We start from the raw sequence: 25462 nt of genomic DNA on the forward strand, positions 1-25462 counted from the left end.
TTAGCAAAGTGTTTGGCATGTAGTCAACTTGTCAATGAACTAGATGATTGCTAATATAATCCAAGTATCACCATAATAATCAATGAGAGCTCACCCTTTGACATAGAAAAATGAAAGTTACAATAGTATCTTAATCTTAGATGAATTTAATCCTGTATCAGCCTGATCTGTGGAATCCTAAAAGCATTCTCTTTGTTTCTAATGACATGAAAAGAGAATATGGATGTATAAGCAAAAAACTAGCAACACTTCTTAGAAATAAACTCAAAAGTGCATCACTTCTACTAGTGAGTCAATATTCCATTATTCAAATAATGGTAAATGATCAAAAGAGAGGCAAAGTAAGCCCACATTTGTTATGGCCATTGGTTTAGTTTATATTCATAATAGCTGTACTAATTAAATCCATGTATTTTTAGAAGAAAGAAAACCTTTTAACATTCATTAAATTATTATCTCCTTTAAGAAATAGACGAAAATGGTCTTCCTCATTTTGATTCCATTTGGAGCATTTTCAAATTAACCAAAAGCAAAATTACCTTGATACCAGGAGGTCCAGTTATTCCTTGATTTCCAGGTTCACCTTTATTTCCCTGTTAATAGAATAGAAGAAGGTATTGGGTGAAAGAGTGTGAGCTTGATTAATAAACTTTAGTCATGCATATTATCTAAAGATATTTATGAAGATCTGTGGGAAATAATTATTTAAAATGTTAAAACAAAAAATTAAACTGAAGTTCAATTAATTGAGAAGGCTTCACATTTCTGAATCACAATAACATGGGACTTTTATGATTTCTAATAATCTGTTTCCAAAACTTGTTAGAGTTAGTTCCTGTACACTCCTATAAGGTTAAAATTAATAGCCAGTAAATCTATGTATTATATTTTATAAGATTTATTAATAATCACTTGAAGTAGAGGAAATAAAAAGACAAAAGTTTTTGCCTGAGTAAAGGGAAGTTTTCCTGACTAAGTTATCAGGAGAACAGAGAATTAGGCAGAGTTACAGAAACTTTATCTTCAAAATATAAGGATTTAATGTGAGGATGAAAGTGGGATTCTGGGAAATAGGGTCCTGTGGTACAAAATTCTAATTAAACACTCCTAAATACTTTGTGTCCTTTCTCATCCTGGATTCTGTTGAAAAAACTATAGTTTATCAACATCTCCTAAAATATTCCCCTCAGAAATAAAAATAATGTTAGCATATTGTTTCACCCGAGCAAACTATTTTAAAACTATTGCCTCTCTTTCTGGACATTGTATTTGTAGACATGACTATTTTTCCAAAGCTCTATCACAGACCTTTTTCTCTTCTCTGTCTAATTTCTCTCCCTTGGTGATTAGTTCAAAGATCATTTCAACACAAATGATTCCAGCAATATCCATGCATGTATGTGTATATGTAGATATACCAAATGAATTAATACATTTCATATATTTCAATATAATTACATGTAATAAAATAGAAATGTGTAGATATTTGTATATGTATATACTCATGTGCAAAGGCACAGATTCTTAACCTCTCTTCTGAATTTCTAGCCTGTGTTGACTGTACAATGGACATGTCCATCAGATTTCACATTGAAATCTCAAACTCAATATTTAAAAATAGATTTCATCATTACTCCCCATAAACTTTATCTCTTTGTTAATATTGCTATTTGTATTGAGGACACTACCATACTCTCAGTCACTAATATACATAATTTTGAATTCAAATTTGATTCTTACTTCTTTTTAAAACTCGTATATCTAATCATTTGCAGTCTAGTTTGATTCTATGTTTGCAACATCTCATGTATCCATCCTCTTCTCTCCCCTAAAAGGATGAACATCCTAATTCAAGATCTAATCACCTCATTTGGTCTACTGCAATAGCCTTCTAGAAGGCAGCAGAAAACAAGACATAAGCAATCAGTAAGTCTAGTCTATAACTCTCCTTCCTAAATTTGCAATGCATTCATTGTTCATACTATGAAAGTCATTTCTGCATTAATGAGTAGAATCTTGACTCATTTATTTATTATAGCTAGAGAAAATATGTATTTTTAGGTTGCCTATTATAATTTGACTTCATCCTATTTCTTTTTTTTCTAATTCAAGAAATATGGCAAGAAGCGGTCAATTGATATATCTTTCCCAATCTTTTTATACGTAGCATTTGCCAGTATAAAATGTATGTTAAGTAAAAACAAAACAAAACAAAACAAAAAATAGTCATTACCAAACATATCTCAGAAAAAAAAATTACCTAGGCCATTTGTTCCTCATTTAAAGAAAATACATTTAAAAGTCAAAATTTATAAATACAATTAATGAATTAATAAAATTAGTTGATGAAATTAATTTTCATTTTGCAAAAGGTTGATTCATTTACATTTGTAATTCACTATAGAGTTCTCCTAAAAGGTTGGCATTTAAAATCTGATTATCGGTTAATAGATTTTCAAGCTCTTCAGTAAAGGGTCAATCCATAAAAAATGTATTCATACCATATGAAAAATTAAGGAATAACAATTTAGTAATATAACCAAATACATTTTTGAAACACATATAATGTCCTAATTCTGGAGAAGAATAAGAGTAAACTGGTCCACTTTTCTGTAAGTGCATATAATTTCTTTCATTGACTTTTCAGACCATAATAATGCCTTTCAGATAATTAATTCTTCTTTGAAAACCAGTTCATTTATCTCAGAGGTAGGCTCAGGATTGATAAATTTTGACATACATTTGAAAAACTTTCAAACAAGGAATGTTCATCACTTCCCTTTGATAGTTGGTTCCAAAATTTACTTAGCTAATGATTAAAAATAGTTTTCTCACTTCCAACATCTATATGCAGTTGTGCTCCCAATATAATTGTAAAGTAATCTTTTTTGACTGGATCCTATGGACAGTTAGAGCAAATAAGGTTGTGGTGGAAGGCTGCTAAAATAACATTTCTCATTGTTTTGGTTTGCATCCCCAATACATGACATAGTTCCTGGGCCATAGTAAATTCTTAATAACTTATTGTTCATTTATAATATAGTGGAGAAGAGAAGAGAAGAGAAGAGAAGAGAAGAGAAGAGAAGAGAAGAGAAGAGAAGAGAAGAGAAGAGAAGAGAAGAGAAGAGAAGAGAAGAGAAGAGAAGAGAAGAGAAGAGAAGAGAAGAGGAGAGGAGAGGAGAGGAGAGGAGAGGAGAGGAGAGGAGAGGAGAGGAGAGGAGAGTAAGGGAAGGAAAAGATAAAAAGAAAAACCTCTTTTATATTACCTGTGGAAATTATAAATATCCAATATGAGTTATCTCATAAAGAGACAATTGAAGCCTGGTTTGTTAAGCTTGGTTATGAAAGTTTCAGTTGTAACTAATTAAATTTTAGCTTACCTTCAACCCAGGTGTTCCTGGCTGGCCAGGTGATCCTTCAACTCCCATTAAACCCTGTAATTGTTAAAAATGAAACCTTAAAAAAGCATTTTTTTAATGTTTCATGCTTGATAAAATGAAAGGTTTCAATTAAAAAATTGGAGGTAATCTCATTCCTTTTATGTCACAAAAAGGAAAGCATAGAATGACCCAATATCTCATTTTAGCTATAGAAAAGCAGGCCACTGACTTATTCCATTTTTGTGATAAAATAATTAATGATACTCATTACTTGACATAGGGAAGAGTGTAAAGAAAAAGGTTGTTTGCATCCTCTTCATCATCCTCTTCTCAGTGACTAGAATAAGGTTGATCCACCAGGAGAAATTTTCCTGATTTCTCACAACTTTGGAAGCAAAGCACTCCAAGTAAAAAATTATGCCAGGAAGGAAAAAAAATGTTTCAATACTTTGTATCAATCATGTCATTTAAAACAAGAAAACACTATCAATTAAAATAATAACACAAATGATTTATTTGTGACAATAATACAATATTAGTGGGATGAGAGGTGTCCCTTACGCTGTTAGAATAGTTTAATACTTGTTAGTAGGACTAGACCTGTGATTTCACTGATTTAGTGAATTCTTAGATTAGGACCTTCTCTGAAATTTAGTCTTAAGGAGTTGCCTATAACAATGGGAGGTTAAGTAATTCATTAATAGTCACATAGTATGAGTAAGAAGTGGATTGAGACTAGTTTTTCTTGATCTTAAAGCTGGCCTATTATATATTATAATATACTGCCTTTCCTACTTTTCTTTTTTATTGTTAATTTGGTTATTTAGACAAATTAATCAGCTTGATTTCTTTCTCATCCCTTTACAAAATAACCAAGTGAGAAATATTCCATTTTTAAAGTGTTTTTCCCACTATATACCCCTCACCCCAAAAAATGGGTTGACAGTTTTTTTGGGGGAAAATATTGATATTTATTCATATATGAATTCTATAAAAAAACTCCACACTTTACAGAGAGTAGACCATCTGATGCATTTTTAAGGCTTGTGAAATTAAATTAATAAGTTATAAGTTATACAGTTCAGAAATGAGCAGTTTTAGTGAGATACTTAATTACAGATCAAAGAATTTAAAGGCTAAAATCAACAAGCATTCTTAGCAATAAGTTTAGGAATCCTTATGGAGTCTTATGTCCATGACAGTCTTCATTAATTTCAGCAATACAGTAAATTTGTGCTTTCCATCTTTGTTGCTTCCAAAAGAAAATTTAAAAAAACAACACTTTATCACGGTGCTAGAAGGTCTGACCTAAACTCAATGTTCTTGATTGGCAAACCAGAATTAGCTAGTCTTGAGGGCTCACCCATGAATGCTGTTGAGAATTGATTCCAGTAATTAGCACAGTGCCTGGCAAGGAGTAGGAAGTTCAATGTGTATTGATTAATTGATCCATTTATTTCAGAGAGTTCTTGTATCTAATTTACCTATAGAGATTGGGCAGAGGAGATTAAGTGCTACACTTTTATAGCCAGGGCTATGAACAGAGCATAAATATGGAACATTCAAGTTTCAAGGGACTTTGGAAGATCATTTTATTTAATCCTCTCACTTTAAAGATTGTTGACTTGGGATGTTGGAAAGGGGAAGTAGCTCAAAGCCATTGTTAGTTAGTGGTGAAGCTGGCACTAGAAGGATAGGGCTTCTAATTCTCAGTCCAGTGGATCATTCACCATACCTGTTCCCAAACAGCTACCCTTTATTAAGTCTTTCTGGAAATAGGCATATTAGTTGTCCTAACAAAGCCTTCTGGGAACTGTAATATCATCATCATTTGCTTGTTTCCTGTCTCTTTCACTCTCACACCATTTCTCCCTCTACCGTGCAACAATTCCATGTGGGCATGTTTACATTTTTAAAATTCAAGTTAATTAAAATTAATTTTGTCCTTTGGGATAATTGAAATGTCACTTTTGAATATCAAAACCAGGTCTGGGAATCACTGAAATTCTGTAATTGTGTCTTCTCATTGGCAGACAATTTCCTAATTCATGCGCAGGCATATTTCATGATGTTAGATATACTTCCCACCATTGAATAGCTAAAGATAGTTAAACCTCTACAGTCAGTGGCAGACAAACCAATCCAGCACAGCTCATTTATTAGTTAGTGGTTCAAAAATTCGTCATTTTATTGTATTTTTTCTCTTATATTTCTTTCTTATACTTTTATCTATTTTGAGGAAATGCCATGTGAAAACATGGCTGTGGTATTTATTTATTAAAGGCACAACTTGATCATAACTATCTCTTTTTTGGGGGGCCTCAGTTTGCTTGGTTAACAAAAATAAGGATTGAACCGAATGATCTCTAGAGGGACCTTCCAGCTCTAAAACCTACAAGCTAGGACTCAGGGTGTCCTAGAAATTTTAGTGTCATTTTTAGCTTCATAGCTTAAAGTTACACATGGACTTTTGGGACACCTTGTCTATCATGATATCAAGAAAGTTCTAGTGGGTATTACAAATCTCAAAAAGTTAAGATACATTCTAGGTCTTCTTGCTATGTGCAATGAGAGAACAGACAAAACTACTTTGGGGGAATGGAGGTAGAGGTATGTTATAGTGAGGAAAACAGAGAAGTCACACTTTCTGAATATCTGAGTCAGTCAGTTCTATGTTAAATGTCATAAACTGGCTGCATTTTGTCTCTATACATTACAAAAATTTTTTTCTGAGGTATTATATATTTTTAAATAATTATCTAACTACATTGCTGTCATCCTAAATTACATATAGCATTCATTGTTAAACAGTGTTGCACAGTAATTACTTTTTTAAATTTATATCAACATACATTTAACCCAGGTGCTCCTTTCTTTCCTTGTGGTCCAGGAGGCCCAATTTCTCCCTAAAATTAAATATAGAACAAATTTAAAAGTTAAACAAAAATAATTCTGAACTTTTCTTTTGGTGGATATCTTTCCCAGTAATGTATTTATTTTAATCCATCTAGCCTCAAGGGAGAGGGAAATGTGGGTTGGACTTAGGTATCTTCCATTCACTTCCATCCTGGAAGAATTTCTGACTGCTTACCATCTAAGGAAGAGGGAAAGGGAATGTGAAGGAGATAAAAACTTCCAGACTCAATTTTTTTAAATGAAGTTAAAAAATTGTTTTACATGTAATTAGGGGGAAATAAAATATTATTAAAATATCTATATGAAGTCTTGAAAAACATAATTCAATATTACCCATGTAACAAAAGAAAACGCAAATAAAAAAAAGAAAAAGGTTTTTGTAAAAATGTATGCTTTGAAAAAATAAAGATTTTGGGGGGGGGGGGAGTGCTGAGTCATCTTGATTGCACTGCCTCTCTATGTCCATTTCAGTAAAGACCAAGTAATCAAATATATATTAACTTCACACCACTCTGGCCACTAAGCAACATCAGTCCCCTTATTGCTGCTCTAGAACCCTTATACCCTTTACCTTTTCAACCCTCATTGCCCACACCCCAATTTTGGAACATGATTTAATCAACTCTTTAATATTTCTTGAACTTCCTTGCAGCAGCACTCATTCTGCCTCAATTAGAATACAGGCCCCTCGAAAACACAAGAATATCTGTGTGTATTTATTGTTTCAATACTTAAAAGCATACATGGTATATGCTAAGTGCTTAATAAATGCTTTTTAAGAGGGTAGCTGGGTGGCTCAGTGGACTGAGAGCCAGGCCTAGAGATGGGAGGTCTAGGTTCAAATCTGGCCTTAGATACTTCCTAGCTGTGTGACCCTGGGCAAGTCACTTAATCCCACTGCCTAGCCCTTACCTCTCTTCTGCCTTAGAACCAATATACAATATTGATTCTAAGATAGTAGGTAAGGATTTAAAAAATGCTTTTTCATTCAATGATTTTATTTTAGTAAGGAGTTAGACAAAATGGGGAGGAGGGAACTTTAGAAAATGTAGGCAAGGGAAAAGAAAGGTAAATTAAAATTATTTTTTTATTAAAAAGGATGAAGTGATAAAAATAGGAAAAGAGACCAAAATCAGCAGTGAGAAATCATTCATTAGGGTGGTAAGGATCTTTGGGAAAACACAAATAGACAAAGTACTATATTAAATATTATCTAGAAGTCTTTGAAATTAAGTTAAAAATTAGCAATTATTTTGACAAAAATAGTTGACAAAACTTATTTAATCTCATAAAATGCATAGATATGTGTGTGCATATATGTATATATATATTTCACATAAATTTTATAAATATATTACTACCTATATTTAAGTAGACAGGCAAGATCTTTCAAATCTAATTAATACTCACCTTTTGTCCAATTAATCCTCTACTTCCAGGAAATCCAGGTATTCCCTAAAAAAAAAAAAAGTAAAATCACTATCTTTTCCAGGCAATATAGTATTGTGGTGGGGGCAGCTTCATTAATATAATGCCAATAGCAAAATTTCTACCATATGCCATGATTTTTAAAATAAAAGTCTGCTATTTTAAAAATTCAACTTTGCAAGGAAGTATATTATCAAAAAGTAACACCAATTGGAGTCTAGCAATTATTTTTGAGTAGTAAAGTGTGCTTGTTCATCAAAATGAAAGCTAGATGAAAAAATAAATTTGTACTAAATCATCTCAGTTCCTCATTTAGGATCACTGAGACTTCCAGATCATGTCAGCAGCAAAGTGAAGGACTAGACATCCTCTCTGATCCTTGCAACTTCTCAGATCTCTCCAAAATAAAACTATGTAACCAAAGATGGAGCAACTTCAACTGTCTTCTTGTTTTAGGACAACCAGGGTCCAAAAGAAGAATAAAAAAAAATTATAAAACCACGAACAGTCAATTCATGACCCTGAGCTCATGCAGCACCCCTTCCCCATATTCTACCCCACCCAAATTGCGTTCTACTTTCCCTTTTTTCCAGGGGTGTGGAAACCCCAGCTCCAGGCTATAGAAGTTTACTCAGCTCAGCAGCCAGCCTGACCCCAGTCCTTCAAGAGTAAAATTCTCCTATGTGCTACCTGAAAGTTCTAAAATGCTGTCAGGGAAAATAGGGGTGTAAAGCTCTGAACGTCTGATGCTGGTCTAGAGAACTGTGGGATAAAAGAAATGTCATAGATCACTACGACAAGACACTATGTATGTGGAAGGCTGTGCAACATTCTTCAAAGATGGAAAGAGCACAGTGGGCAGTCTGGGCCATTTCTGCTACCTAAAAGTCTGTTGGGGGAGAATTTTCAAAACCTGCAACTTAAAAGCTTAATACATAAATGGTGTAAATTTAACATGAGCTAAAACTTCATATATTAATAGATGTAAAAATATGCTATAGATGCACACAATAGCATAAACAGGGTACAATCACAGCATTTATGTTTTATGAATATATTTCTCTTTTGTAGTGAACAATCCGCTGTTGAAGTAATTAATAACAAACAAATATGTGTCAGAGGTAGGTTTATGTGTTGGAACTAGGTTTACTTTAACTTCTTCACTATTTTAAAGAATAATGCTTAATATATGCTTTTGGTGTCCAGATTTCTTAATTGAAAAAAAATCAAACTCTTTTAGAAGGACATATATTGCAAACTATCAAATATTTTAAAATACAATAGGAATAAGTAACTTGTATAATAGCTGAGGTAAAACAGAAGTAACTATAATAAAAAGTATAAATTAACACAAAGACTATACATCAAGCATCATATCACTTTGAAATGATGAATGATTTGAAATAAACCAATACTACAAGTGGTAACATCACTAAAGATGTCACACCTCCTGATATACAACTTAACTAGTGTTAATTTGGTATCCATATCTTGATTTCATAAGTATGATAATAAAGGCTAATGGTTTTTATCAGAATTTTACTCTCACAAGCAAATTTTAAAAAACTTTAAAAAAACAGTATAAAGTACAAAGGCTTCTAGAATGACATTCATTGATGAAACTAAATATTATTTAAAGTTAATTTAATTCAAGTCAATAAATATTAATTGAATACTATCATATACATAGAAAACCAGATTGGCATAGTGAATAGAGGAAGAGTCTAGGATTGAGTAAGACATGAGTTCAAATCCTACCTCTGACATACAGTGGCTGCTTGAATAATGGCAGATCAATATCCTAGGAGATTCTATAAGTTTATAAAATCATTCCATGAAAATTTACTAAGAAATTCCCAAGTGACATACTAGAAGGGATGGTGGATAGAAAATGAGGTAAGGACAATGGCCAAAAATCATGATATATCAATATGCTAGAGTATTATTGTGCTATAAAATGAAGAAAAAATGGATACAAAAATGGATGAAGGCTTATAAGCACTTATCAAAAGTGAATTGAGTAGAATCAGGAGAATATTTTATATAATAAATATAACACTATAAAATTATTTCAAAAGACAAAATCTCAAACCAATTGATGACCAACCATGGCTTTACAGAATAAATGATAAAGCGGAATACCCCCTACTCACTGGTGAAAAACTTGGGATATATAGTGATATATTCACACATATCACTATTATATTATAATAATATATATTCATATAATATATTGTGATAATATATAATATAAATATTATATACATATATAATATTTTTTAATTTTTCAGTCAGCAAGTGTGCATGCTTATTTTGTTTGCCTGGGTTCATTTATTATAAGGTTTTTTGTTTGTTTTTAAACCCTTATCTTCTGTCTTAGAGTCAATACTATTGGTTCCAAGGCAGAAGAACAGTAGGGGATAGGTGATAGGGGTTAAGAGAGTTGCTCAGGCTCAGAGAGCTAGGAAGTGTCTGGGGTCAAACCCAGGACCTGTATGAACTGTTTGTTTTTAATAACAGAAGGGAATTCTGAACCAAAACCAAGAGAATACAAATGAGACAACATAGCAAATTTTTTAATACACAAAAGAGAATGGAAGGAGACTCCAGAGAACAAGCAAGGGTGAGTTTTGCAATTGTGCTGAATTTATTATTTTTTATTTTATTCTTGTTTTATATTTTTAAATGCAAGCTACACATACTACAAATTCATGCATCTCTATCATAATCATCTTTCTGTTGATGTTTTTCAAATTTTAAAAGAATAAAATAATTTTTAAATGAAAAAAATCATTTAAGGAAGAGTTACACTGGTGGAATAACTTTCTCACAGGTAATTTGTCTCACACATAATAATATGGGTTTGTATGCTATGTTATGTGATCAATGTAAAAGGTAAAAAAAAAACTCAAAAAATTAAACAAGGTGAAAATTCCAAGGCTCATTTCCATCAAACAGTTAGAGAATAAAATAAGCTTGTGCTCAAAAATTACATAAGAGATATAATTCATTATGAGAGATGAGTAGCAAAATACTTTTCCCACTACCCCATAAGGATAGAGTAATACTATGAAATGAATTCTGTATTCAAAGAAACTTTTGAAGACATGTAAGTAAAAGGGGAGAGATTTGTAGGATTATTTTAAAATGAAGAGCATATTAAATTTTTATTAAAACATTCAATGCAATAAGTTTAAATTAATATTTTCTTTTAAGGACGAGTTCTCTATGTTCAGAAGACAGGATATTTTGCTGGGTTATAAAATGAAAAAGATTATTCTTTCATTGTATTCATTACTCTTTCTAGAAACCAATTAATGATTTGATACCTCAAAGCCACTATAAACTATAAAAATAAGAAATATTTCAAGTTCCCAACACCTCATTAAAACCATTTTGCAGAGGAATATGAAATTTAAAAATCAAGCCAATTCAGTGTAAACTAAACTCAATCATAAAGTTGTCCATTAAAAATTGTAGTTTAAAACAGATACAACATGGAAATAGTAAAAAAAAATGTAATTTCATGCAACCAAACAACTGACAAAGATAACAAAAGATGAGAATAGTTAATGTTGGGAAACTTGTGGTAATACAAGCAAGCAGGCAAAGATCATCAGGAGGGCTATCAACTCAGCCTCATCATGGACACTCCCTCTTCAAATGGAGCATTTTCCCTGTCTGGAGTTCTCTCCCTTTTAATTTTGACTGCTGATTTTCTGGCCTTCTCCAAGTCCTAGCCAAAAGACCTCCTTCAAATTGAGGGGATGTCCATCAGTTGGGGAATGCAGTTTATGATGGTGATAGAATACTATTGTGCTAGAAGAAACAATGAGCAGGATGATTTCAGAAAAAGTTGGAAAAATCTATTTGAACTGATGCAGAGTGAAATAAAAAGAACCAAGAGAATACTGTACACAGTAAACACAATATTAGTATGATGATCAACTGAAAAACTTACTACTGTTGGAAATACAATGATCCAGGACAATTTGGAAGGACTTAAGATGAAAAATACTATCCACCTCCAGAAAAAGAACTATTGGAGTCAGAACCCAGATCAAGGCATACTATTTTTCATGTCATTTTATTTATGTTTCTCTTTTGGGGTTTTGGTTTTATAGGAGTATTCTCTCACAGCAATGACCAATATGAAAGTGTGTTTTGCATGATAATCCATGTATAACCCAGGAAAATAAAAAAATGAAGTTCAAAAGATATTCTTCTATATAAAACCTTTCCTAGATCCTGCTTAATTCTTTATCCTTCCCTCTGTTCGTTGTTTCTATTTTAATTATATAGTTTTCATAATGTGTCCCTCATTAAACTATAACCTTATTGAGAGCAAGGACTGTCTTGTCTTTCTTTTTCTTCAGCATTTAGCACAATGCCTACTATACATCAGACACAATAAATCCTTTCTGACTGGCAATTTGGTAGTATGTGAAGAAAGAGACTAAAAAAGGCTACATCCTTTCATCCATATATTCCATTGCTGGGCATAAATCCAATATGTCAAAGATAGAAAGTTTAATGCACACTAAAATATTCACATCATTTTTTCTGTTTGTCAAATACAAAGCCCATTGATGGAGGAATGACTAAATTTGAATACATGAAAGTGATAAAAATTTTCATGCTCAGTGATGGATATGAAGAAAAAGGAAGATGTGGAAGACTAGTGTAAAGAGATATAAAATGAAATTGTCAAAGCCAGGAAAACAAGATACAGAATGAGGACAACCATATAAATGATAAAATATAAAAAGCACAATTAAACACAGTTATTATAGTGACAACACTAAAACCTGAAAGAACTATGAATATGAATGTCTTTCTTTTCTTCACAGGGAAGGGGGACACTATAGATATGGAACAGTGCATATGCTATTAAAGTTGATTTATGTGTTGGTAGTTTTGTAAAACTGATTTTGTTGTTGTTGTTAAGTGTTAACTCTTTGGAGTAGGGTTGTGTAGAGAATTACTAGGAAATGAAGTGATGCTAAAAATAATTTAAAAATTATCAAGTAACTATGGTCTTTCAGCTTCTATTGATTTATAGAAATTTGATTTATATAATTTTCTTGTTCACCTACTATTTTTAGAGAGATTGGTGACAATGTCATTTTGACATTAGTCATTTGAAAGTTAATGACTTGTTTATCCAAATAAGAAATCATAATACCCACTAGAAATCAATTTAATTTTCAGTTCGGATAAATTCATGTTTAAGTAACTATGAAAGTTTTACAAGAACTTTTGTCTTTCTCTAGTTCTGTGGTTTCATTTTAGGTTCACTGAAAACAGTGTTTATTATGGAAGAGCAATATTTGTGTGAAGAGTAACTGACCTTACTGTCAACTTATAGTTTCTTTTAGTCTACTTCAACCTCTTTTTTGAATAATAATTGTCATTAAAATAATTACATTTGAGAAAAATTTGTCCCTTTTATCTGGAGACTTGATATGCAATTTAAATAAATCCATGAGACTTGGAAAAAGCTGCAATATAATATTATGATTTCTTAAAACAGAAATATATATCTCATGTGTACAATCAGATTGTTGTTGTTCAGACATTTTTTAGTTGTGTCCAACTCTTTATGACCCCATTGGTATTTTCTTGGTAGATACTGGAATCACTGGCCATTTTTTTTCTGCAGTTTGTTTAACAGATTAGAAAACTAAGGCAGTCAAGGTTAAGTGAGTTGTCCAGGAGCACACAGGTATGTGTCTGAGGCTAGATTTGAACTCAGGAAGATGTCTTCCTGACTTATAGCCCAGCATTCTAACTACATCACTACCTAGCTGCCCTGCAAATATATTAATTTTGATTGTTCTGTTTTTGTTTGAATAATTTAATTCTATTAAAATTGCTTTGATGTCTTGAGACATTTAAATGACAATGGAATGATTGATGTCAAAAATATATATCTAATCTTGCATAACAGTAATTCCTAGGCAGGGATTACAAAATTTATTAAAAGGACAGTATGGCACAGGGAAAGGGCATTGTCTTGTTCCATCGCCCCCATTTAACTTCATGTAAGTTATTTTAACTTTCCTGGACATCATCTGCTTCATCTGTAAAATGAAGGAGCTAAACCTAATGGCCTCTAAGGTCCAATCCAGCTCTAAATTCATGATCTAGTAAATTAAGTCACCAAACAACCCCTTCTCTTTTAAGTCACATAATATGCATTTAAGATGGAGGTGTTTGTATTTGCTAGGTATTTGATAAAAAATGTTGAAATAAACAATGCTATCAAAATGGAACAATCATGAAAAGATTAATACTTCAGTTCTTCTTGTCACTGAATAAAAACTTTACTTGGAGAATGCTTTTACACTCCAATAAAACCAATATATTTATGAGTTTATCAATCATTTATCCAGCCATTCAATCAGAAATTCATCCATGACTTCTCTTTTATGATTCTTCTTCTAAGGTTTCTATTAATTCTCAATAGGGAGGATGTTGGGGCATTTTGTGGCTACCAAACACTTATTAAGACTAAAAGTCCATTTCATTCTTCTCTCATGACTAGCTCACCTCATCCATGATAGTTCAGACAATCGGTTAAAAGAAATAGCAGCTACATAGCTCAGTGAATAGACAGTCAGACCTAGGGATGAGAGGTTCTGGGTTCAAATGTGGCCTCAGATACTTCATAACTGTCTTACTTCCTAGCTGTGTCACTTAACCCAATTGCCTAGCTCTCCCTGTTCTTCTGTTTTAGAACCAACATTGGTTCTAAGGCAGAAGGTAAAAGTTAAAATTAGAAAAAGAAATTACATGAAGCTATTCATACTCATTTAAAATGATTAAGGCTGAATTCACTTTGCATTGTCACTGTCCTTCCTAAAAATTGATGATGATAATGGAACTAATTGTTTCTTAAAAGTTTAATTAATTTAACTTTATTTATTTATTGAAAAAATTTAATTTTAATCCTTTGTTATAGATATTATATTTGAAGAGAAATTATTTGTGACCAGAAAAATTAAATTATGTAGATTTTCTAATTAGTTTGCAGATCTGATCCTCCCTCTTTCCTTTCCCCAATCTTTCAAAGATACTTTAATACCTACTTATTGGCTTAAGTACCCAGTTTCCCAATGAAATGATTATTGTCTATGATAATTCAATTTTTTAAAATTCACAACAACTACTTTTAAATATTAAAACAAGACTTTTGCATTTCATTATATACATTTTGTTCAGAAAATTTACATAGATTCTTCCTACAGATATTGTTTTACCAAAAAATACCATGCACGTTTACTAATTTTAGAGTCTTTATAATTATAATTAGAAATATATATGAATATATACATATACACTACATCTAAAGGTTTATGCTTTTCTTTTTCTCAATTTGGACTAAAGGAATGGCAGATCACTATGAAAGGAATAATAGGTCTTTTGTAGTTAGTTCAGTAAAAAGAGAAGTAACTTCCTGAAACAGTAGTTTCCAGACCTAAAGGAAACCAAAGTACAAGTATTTGCAATAAATCTTTAATAAGGAAATTACTAGTCTTATTGCTCCAATATTTACTCTAGATTAGTCCAGTTAAAGAAAAGGAAAAGGTGGTTGTAATGATGGAGAAGATCTAAAAAAATGATACATAGAATTATTGCATAGTTTTTTCTGTGGTCTAAGAAGTTTAATCTACATGAAAATGAATCTAGAATTTTATGTAAAATAATATGAATAAAAAAGTAATTCTTGAGCATGTCTTTTCATATTAGTGAAATTTCTTTTTATTGAAGACATCATCGTTATGATGCTGAAAATGCTGGAAGCATTGATAAATATTGTATAGGAAGAAAAATTATATATCTAGTTATGGAGTACAGGCATTTTTCATGCATCTTAAGATGGTTTTTAGAAGTGTAAGAATGGTATATTTGAAGGAAGAATTATTTTCCAGTAAGAAATTTTTAGCACATTAACATTTTTATAGTCACATGAGAGGCAATATGGGGAAAAGATAGGACTGGGAATTGGTAGAGATTATTCCTTTCTTTAAAACTCTAATTTATATGATGGTGGATTACATACAGATGATCAAATGAAAGAGTGGAGCTCAATAGTGTCTAAGCTTTCAAAATGATGTCAATTCCAACATGGCTTTCTTTTGTGTGTATTTATTTTAGTTTAGATGCTTTTCTCATCTTCATCATCATTAGTGACATGTCTAGTTTCCCATATATATTTTGATAGAAGATGTTAAATTCCAAATGTTGTGGCTTCACTGTCACTAATGATGAAAATAGTATGTTTCTATACAGGATAATCTGTCCTCTTTTTTGACTATTTGGAAGTTCACTTTAGACATATCAAGAATGTACACATGACTAAAATTACAATTTTAACTTGCCTTTAAGAGACAAATTCTATATTTCATAAAGATCCCAAACAATAGTAACAGGAAAATAAAAATTCCCATTTTTACCTTGCCAAACTCTGATCACTGGAAATATATATTACTGTCCTATGAAGTTTAGGTCAAGATTCCAAATGTTTTGGTTATTATTCAACAAAAGACTTTAATTATCCATGAAATATATGTAGGCTAGCATTTAAATACCAGTATTACAAAGTATTCATTCCTGGTTCCTAGTGTATGACTCACTCCTATGACCTTTATAGAGGGAATTCTGTCTCAATGTTTATGTCTGCCCAACTTACTAGTGCACAGAACATTGCTCATACTTTGCTCACATTCTGCTGTTGGACAAAGCCCAAATTGTTTCCTTAGAAATCTTAATGCTGTATTTTAATAGTATCTTTATAGAAGTTCTAAGAGCTTGCATTTCATTAAGGGGAATGAATTGTCTCTCTGACTCAAGTACGTGGCAGTATTTCCTGAGGTATTCGATATTTCTGAAAACATGAAATAATGAGATGATTTTCCTGAAATTAGATAAAGATATAAGAATATGACTAACTAGAATTCAAATGGTTAAATACTCTCATAAATTAGCTATCAAGATTTCAAAAACAAAAACAGTATATATAGAGAAAATTCCTATCTTAATATTAATCATTGAAGTTCCCATGTACAATTGCCTAGAATTTTATTACTTTTCCCAAAAGATTTGTTTCTGAAAACATGAGAATTAGCCAAATAATTTTAAATCCAATTATACTTTAAATAATCAAGATGATCTTACTAGTTTATGGAAACTTGTTGTAAATGCATTTTTAAAAAGCAAATAAAGTCATCTCTGAATTTATTTGTAAGAAATCTAGGATTCTTATGCACTGGGTTAATCTAAAGTTAAGTCTGCTGATATATCTTAAAGGAACCAATATGAGAGACGATATAATTTTTTCTTTATAATGACTTATGATGGACTTGCTTCAATCTTGGTCAAGTCAAATCATGAATCAAATCAAAGAGAAATTCCCTATTAATACTGATATCACAAGGAAGGCCACTATCATATTGGATGTATCTCAACAGAGAACTTATGGAAAGCTATGGATGGTGTAGTCTGCATTGCTAGAAGAATTATCCAAACTGATGATATCAAGGAGACATTGGAATATTAGATGATCAGGCTTAGTGACCCCCTAAAAAGAAATGCATTTAGTCTGTATTATTTTTTTCTCTTAGCTTCTAGAGATCACCACTCTGGATGTGCTTTAAAAACTCACCCTTCAATCATGTACTATAGAATTTTTTTCACCTTTTTGAAAATAAGGATATTTGCCAATTTCCAGTTGCATGGCATTTCTTCCATTCTATACCAATTCACAAATATCTAAAACATTAGTTTAGTAATCACATTTATAATTATAATTATAATCACATAAAATAATATGGTATTCAAATTGTCCAGGTTGTATAATTTGAATTTATTGTGGGCAATTTCTCTTTTCTTCTCTCTTCTCTTGGTTTTCAATTCTATCATATCCACTTTTATCTTTCTCTCCCACTATGAATATGCTTCCCCTTTTTTGCTAAAAAAAAGGCTCATTTTTATCAGATTTCTCTGATTTTGCAGAAGACAACTGTACATTGGAGCAAATTAAAATGCTTCTGTCCACCTTTTCAAAGTCATCCATGAAGTGAAGCAGGGTTACATTTTTGCTCTCATGCTTTTTATTTTTTTTTATTTTTTTCAAAACCTTTACCTTACATTTTAAAATTGTTATTAAGGGTAAGTTCCAAGGCAGAAGAGTAGTAAGGGCTAAGCAATTGTTGTTAAGTTACTTGCCCAGGATCACAGAGCTAGAAAGTTTCTAAGGTCAAATATGAACCCAAGACCTCCCATCTTCAGGCCTGGCTCTCTCCATTGAGCCGCTTAGCTGCTTTCACTTCTATGTTTTTAGCATGATATTTTCAGTGGTATCAAACACCTAAGACAAAAAAACAGCATCAAGGTCAGCTACCACACTGACAGTAAATTATTTAACTTAGAAAGGCTATTAGCAAAGACTAAAGTGGAGGGTGAGTTGGTACACAGCATTTTGTTCATGGATGATTGTGCACTCAATGTTTTCCTGAGACTAAGATGCAACAGAGTATGGACCAATTCTCCATCACTTGTGCTAATTTTGGCCTGATACTTAACACCAAACGAAACAAAGGTTCTCAATTAGCTGGCATGGCACCATCCATACATGGAATCTTTGGTTATAGCAAATGGAGAAATTTTCCATGTTGTGGATAAGTTCCCTTAGTTTGACAGTATACTTTCCAAGGATGTACACAGCAATGTGAGGTTGATACACACATTGCCAGAGTAAGCTCCATGTTTGGAAGGCTCCAAAGGAAAGTGTGTGAGAGAAGAGATATTAGGCTGTCTACCAAACTAAGGTCTATGGAATCATGGTCCTGGATTTGTCATTGTACGCCTGTGAACCTTGGAGTCTACCAGTGTCATGCCAGGAACTTGAATTACTTGCATTTGAATTGTCTTTGGAAGATGCTGAAGATCATCTGGCAAGATAAGAGACTTAACACTGTAGTCCTTTCTCAAACCAACTGCCAAGCATTCAAACACTACAGCATAGAGTTGGGCTGGCCACATTTTTCAAATTCCAAATGTATATTTGCCTTAAGACTATTTTAAGTGAGAGCTCACATAATCTCAGTACTCTCACAAAAGTCAGAAGATACAAGGACACTCTGAAGAACTTTGGAATTTATTGTATGACATGAGAGATATTGGTGCAGGACCATGCAGCATGTAAATCAAAGTAGGCACTATGCTCAATGAGTAAAGAATTGCAGTAGTTCAAAAGAATTGCAGCATGTATAATTTTAGAAACATCTCTATTCCAAATGTTCATTTGGGCTATTGTATCTGACTTGTGATAGAGCCTTCTAAACTTGCACTGGTCTGATCTGCCACAACCAGACACAGTGTATGTTAACCCCAGCATAGTGGTATCATTTTGGTACTCAAGAGTACAAAGGACAATGACCATCTACTAAAATAACAGATTGACCTAATTTCTCAATTCTCCATGACGCAGACTAAAAATGTATCTCCTACAATTAATCAAATCTGCTTTTTCTCCTCATAAATTTTGTTCCTCCCACCTATTTTGCATTACCTTACAACCAAAAGTTTTCCTTTCTTTTCTAACTCCCTGTCTTCTTTTAAAGTTCTCCTCAATATTCACTTTCTCCCATAAGCTTTCGGTTATTAAAACCAACAGATATGAATATTCCATTTACTTTGTTACTTGCTGTATACACATATACTTTAACTGCTGTACACACATATATTTTTATGATATATTTTACACATTTCTTTGTTGTCTTGTATACTTAATATGTGTGGATTTTTCTAATCTCCCTAAGCTAAATTATAAATTTCTTGAATATAGAGATCACTCCATATATTTCTCATATTACTTGGTATAGTGTTCTGTGTACAGTGGATGCTCAATAAATATTTCTCACTGATTATATATGTGTATATATGTGTTTACACAAATACAGTTGGGTATATTTGTTCTGGATCTGTGTTGTCATTAGTGTAGGAAACAAGGATTGGGAATTCCACTCTACCAAAGGAGATTGGGACTTGCTATGCAATTTACAATCTTAGAGATTTGCCTAATGTACTGATAAGGTGTGTGTCTTGCTCTAGGTCACACAGTCAAAATGTTTCAGGGGCAAATCAGAGGATTCAGATGCCAAGCCAATTTCCCTCTCCATTTTACTATGCTACCTGCATCTCATCTAATATAGTTCAACCAAATAAATAACTGATATGATTTTAAAATTCTCTAGAAGAGACAACACAGTATACTATGGTCCCTCATTCTATATTTTAAGTACCTTTATGGGTGATATAATTAGCAAGCTGTGTATGGGAACAATTCTTTTTTTTGAATGAAGATCTATCCAAGCATATACATTGACATGATGTCAACAAAGTTGCCCTTCAGCCTACCATGCCTTTGCTACATTATTTGAAATAGTTTCTCATATGTTTTATTTCACAATCCCTTAAACATCTTGGCATTTAAAATAAATTCTGAGCCTTTGCAACTTCCTGAAATAGTGCACAGAACAGCACAATAACACAACAAGGCAAGTATTTAATAAACGCTTATTTGATGTAATACCTGTGTCAGGTATAAGCAAATTGACAAGGTTTAGGTGAAATAAGGCCCTTCTCACTCTGATTACTCTAGAAAAGATCTGACAATCATTAAAGTCCCTAGTTCTTTTCTATTTCTTCATTCTTATTAAACTTCCTTCTTTGTTATTTTCAGGGAAGAAAAATATCCACTTCCCAACCACACTTACTCATATGGCTCCTAAGAAATTGTTAATTTAAATGGTATGTATACAGTGCATCCAATCTTTTCTTTAAAACAGATTTTCTATTTGCTTTTTTGCTATAATACCAAAAGTACTGTTAATCTTGCCAAAACCTTTCTAAACCCACAATATTATAGATGACATAAATAAAGAGAGACATTAAACAGTAAAATTCTTACTTAACTAAAACAAGGCCTGTCTACTTCAAGCTCCAATTTAGCAGTCAAAAAATTCACAACAGCTTTGCCACATTTAGAATTTTATCTGTCCATCCAAAAAGTTTTTGTAATGGGGTGGGGGTCTGAACCTGTAATTTTATTAGTGAGGGGAAGTCAATTTTGAACATTCTCTCCAGTTATATAGACCAATTCAGTTGTCATTGTTGTTGTTGTTTTATTACAACCTTACAGCTTTGCCTAAGGTACTAAGAGAAAAGTTCCTAGCCCTTGGGCACAATTATCTGTGGGAGGAGGGTCCCAGAATATAGTCCCTCTATCCATAGGCTTCATTTGAAGTAATCCTCTCAGATTAAATTTTAGTTTTCCCCATACAAGTAGAAAAACCTTTATTAGAAGCAGAATAAACATGAGTTATTTACATTTCCATCTGCTACTATTTCATTTTCTGTTACAGACAAATTAACAGTTTGTACAAAATAAGATTCCAAATTGCAAATGTCCCTACAAACATGAAATCACAGTTCCAGACAATGTGCAGACGTCAAACACAATGAAATCAGGTATTTGGGGAATGAAAAGTAATTTCATACTTTAAAAAATCATTTAAAACCAGAAAACAATTTGCACTGGAAAAGGATTTGATATTGCTATTTGTTGAGAATTCAAAGTTCTTGATTGAGAAAGCATATTTGTTTTTCTATGAGTGAAGGATATAAAATTGCATTCCTAAATAGCTACACACATATGGGAGTAAAGCCAAATAAATTTCCAATATGTGAGGTTGACAATAGCAGCTAGGAGTTATTCATATGATCCTTTCAAAGTAGTGAAAACATTTATACAATTCCAATGGAGGAAACCATATTAGTTCAGCTAAATAAGATATAAATCAATCATTCCAGATTTCTTAGGCCATGATATATAATCTGAACATTAGTGATAATAACCAGATTTCACTTTCTTTAGTCATTTTGACATGGGCACTGTACCCCCAGAAACCCAGGCAAACTATTATTAGGGAAAACTCCCTTGCTCCCTTACATCCTGGTGACTCTGAGCCTAAAAACACCCAATGACCCCTCTAGGGTCCTGAGATGACTATCTCCCTTTAATCGTCCTCTAGATTTAAGATGGACAGAAAGATGCACCTTCACGCTACACTTCGATCCTTTCAGACATCTGTTTGTTCCCTAAAACTAAGGAATCTTTATGTCCCCAGGCAGACCCCAGTATGATCACCCCACCTCATGCCTGGGTCACTAACACTCTGTTGTAAAAAGTATAAAGAACTGATGTCATCTGGGGGAACAGCCTTTCCTTTCATGCTGTCCTCCCAGGAACTGCTCCCCATCTTGCTGTTCCACCTTGCTATCCTCCTGGCTACTCTCAACATTACCTCCTAAATTAATAACTTTCTCTTTTTGTTTTTAAGCCAAGTTTTGGAGTCTTGCATTCTTGCAAAAGGTATCCTTCCTGAACCCCAGGGAGACACATCTGCACCCCCATAACAATTTCAAAATTTAATGATAATTCTTTGAATATGAAAAGAAAAACAGCAAGGAAGTGGAATTCCAAATCAGTATATTTGCAAGTTCAACCCTGCTTTTTCCAGGTTTGTAAAAACTGTATTAGCATATTCAATCTGAACCTTTTTTGGCACCAAGCAGTTCTATGTTATAGGTAAAGAATGTCAGCTGGGTTTTTTGGGAGCCCTGCATTTGCCCCTGTCCCATGAGAATTCACCCCAAGGGAAGTGCCAGTCTCAGCCATTTCAAATTGAACAATAGACCTTAAAGTACTTCATGGTCCCAGTTATGGTGGCACTAGTAGATGCAATCAAATGTTAAGTAACCTTTTTGCCCTAGTAGTTTCTCCCATTGTATCAAAGTCCTCTCCCAGGTATCCCAGCCTTTGGCTGGACCTTTCCTTTTTGTGTCCGTTGTAAAGCACTAGCCTCTCCCCTAAGATCCCATCTAGGACTTCTCAGTTCCTTGTAGCCATGGTAATGCCAATCAATCATACTTCCCTATCGTTAGTTCCCCAAATGGTAGATTAGTTCCCTAAATTCTATTGTTTTTTTGGAGAATCTTCTAGCACGTTGATCCTCCCAGAGATCCTATCCCCAGAGCTCCGGGGTTCTGACTCTGTGTGCTATTTGGCACTTGGCTCTGCGTAGTAGCCAATTATTATGGACCTATCTCTTTCCTGATTAAAGACCTGGTTTTCATGACTACATTAGTAGTTCTGTATTTTTCCAAGTTGACAAGAATTATTTGTGAATTTTTCAGTTTCTTTATGATGCTATCTATTGAGTGTGTCATATCACATTGATATTCTACTGATGATTGAATAAAATTATCTCTTTTGCTGCAATTTTGCAGGAATCCTGCATAATGCTAACATAGGTATAGGGGCCATCTTTTTGGAGGAGAATATTTAAGCTAGCATTTTGCTTTTTCAACAAAAAATAAGATCAGGAAGTCTCTTCATTTTTTTCACCTTTAATTCAACTGTATGACTTTAAGAAAATATTTTGTGGTAGAATATTATTTGAAAAAGCTTGTCTTTTCATTCCTATATATGCACTAAAGAAGCCCTCAATGCATACACAAATTTTGATGATTCTTTGGAGATTTATAGAATAGCCAGCCAAGTCAGTATTTACAGGTAATCAGGAAGTATATTCTTGTAGAGAAGAATTATGTAGACCTATGGATTGGACAATCTGATGAACATAGAACTTGTTGGATGGGCAGACTCAAACATTGTTGATGGCTCAGTGTTAACCTGGCAGATCTCTGGTGGAGTTCTTTCAGGGATAATTGGTTCTTCATTGCTTAACATTTTATTAAAAAACTAGAATTAAGACATAGAAGCTATGGGGTCAAAGAGTAAGAGAATAGTTAACATCATGAATAACAGATTCAGGGTCCAAAAAGATCTTGACATGCTAAAGTATCAGGCTGAATATAAGAAGATGAAAATTGGTAGGGGTAGACTCAATCTTGCACTTGCACAATCATTTCCACAAGTATAACAAGTGCAAAGCATAGATAGATTTCAATTCTTTAAAAGTATCTTTGAATTTTAGGGGCCTCAAGCATTGTCTCATCATTGTGATGTAGCAGTTTAAAAAGTGGATAGTGTATAAATGGAGATTTTGAACCTTTGACTTCATTCCCCAGAAGTCCTTAGTATTTCCCAAAATTTCCTATAATCTCTCCTGCATCTCCACATTGGCGAGATCACGTTATTGGTATTTAAGTGGATGTATGCTCTTCCTAGGCTCTCTTTTTTGACCTGGTACCCAGTTGAATTCAGGCAGTTCTTTTGCTTTAGTTATTATTAATAAAACTTTTAAAATATAATATTTAGTTGAATATTAATTTTAATCTTTACAATATGAAGGTTGGGTTGCATTAAAAAGTTTGTAACTTCCAGAATCAAGAAGTCTATACTCTGTCCTTGTCAGACCTAATCCAGACTATCATTCTCAGTCCTGTGTACCTAGGCTTCAGAAGAATATTGATGAAGTAGAAAAAGTTCATAGAGAAAGGCAATCAAGAAGGGGACGGGCAATGAATACTAAAAATGAATTAAAGGAACTGGGCTTATGCAACCTGAAGAAAAGATTTGGTGGGGTCATAATAGCTGACTCCAAGTTCTTAGAACTGGCATGCTGAGGAATGATTAGACTGGTTCTTTTTGGCCTGAAAGGGCTTAAGCCAAGGGCAATGGGTAGAAGTTACAAATGGCTGGATAAGTTAGACTAGATAGGCTCAGTTCTTTACAATTCTCAAATTCTATGATTCTGTGATGTTTTCTTCATCATTTAAAAAAAAACAAATATCATGATTTCCCCCCCAAAGAATTTTATGAACTTTCCAAATAGCTTGAAAATAAATCCCTTGGTGTGATGTTTTTAGAACTGAGTAGCCTAAAGCAAGGACCTCCTTGGTATGTGTCCATTGTCTGCTCCAGCTGTTCCTCCCAACTTTAAATACATAATTGTCATTTATTTCTTCAAAAAGCACTCTGATTTTAGAACCCAAATGTGGTGGCTCCATATCCATGGTGAGGAAAATAATTTGTTACAGAAATTTCAACAAATCTTTTCCATTTTTTGCCTGCCTGTTCTTCTTCCAGTCCATTTTTACATTGGATAGGTTGGCTTAATGGTGTCTCTTATCTAACTTTTTATAAACTGTTTTTCCCCTTCCACCATTCCTCATTGTTTTATAGAAGTGATACTGCTCATGAACTCCCAGTGTTCTCCTTTAGGAGATTTTTTTGATGCTTTTTGTTCTATATCAGTTATTTGTTGATTTATATACCAGTCCTCCACACTGAACCTTCTTTCCTTTGCTACAAAGTTAAGAAAAATCAAATAAGAAAGGTTTCATATCTCATATTTTGTTTATAGTCCCTCATCTCTCTAAGAGAATGTGTGCTTTTTTATCTTCAGTTTTCTAAAAATCGATTGTTTATTCCAAGTGATTGGCATTCTACAGCATTTAAGTATTGTTTACATTTGCATTTTAGTAGTATATGTATGTATACATATATAAATATATGCATGTATATGTAATATGCATATTTTTTGGTTTTGTTTTCTTTAACCTCTACCACTTCATATGAGTCATCATATCTTTTCAATTGTTCAAAATGTTCCAATGAATTATTTAAATTGTTCTTGGGGTACAATATTTCATTATAATATATAAAATTTGTTCAGCCACTGTCCAAACAATGGACACTGAAT

At 32.8% G+C, this 25462-nt stretch overlaps 1 protein-coding gene across 1 annotated transcript in view; it reads right to left on the reverse strand.

Moving 5' to 3' along the window:
- The window catches only part of COL21A1 (collagen type XXI alpha 1 chain), a 272179-nt gene that overhangs the window by 28892 nt on the left and 217825 nt on the right, over positions 1-25462 (reverse strand). Inside the window, exons 18-21 of the mRNA XM_001371647.4 lie at positions 7707-7751; positions 6233-6286; positions 3381-3434; positions 540-593 (exon numbers count right to left, since the gene is read on the reverse strand). Coding sequence (XP_001371684.2) covers positions 540-593; positions 3381-3434; positions 6233-6286; positions 7707-7751 — 207 coding nt within the window. The remainder of the gene's footprint in view (positions 1-539; positions 594-3380; positions 3435-6232; positions 6287-7706; positions 7752-25462) is intronic.

The sequence above is a fragment of the Monodelphis domestica genome, chromosome 2 (assembly GCF_027887165.1).
Source record: "Monodelphis domestica isolate mMonDom1 chromosome 2, mMonDom1.pri, whole genome shotgun sequence".
NCBI lineage: Eukaryota > Metazoa > Chordata > Mammalia > Didelphimorphia > Didelphidae > Monodelphis > Monodelphis domestica.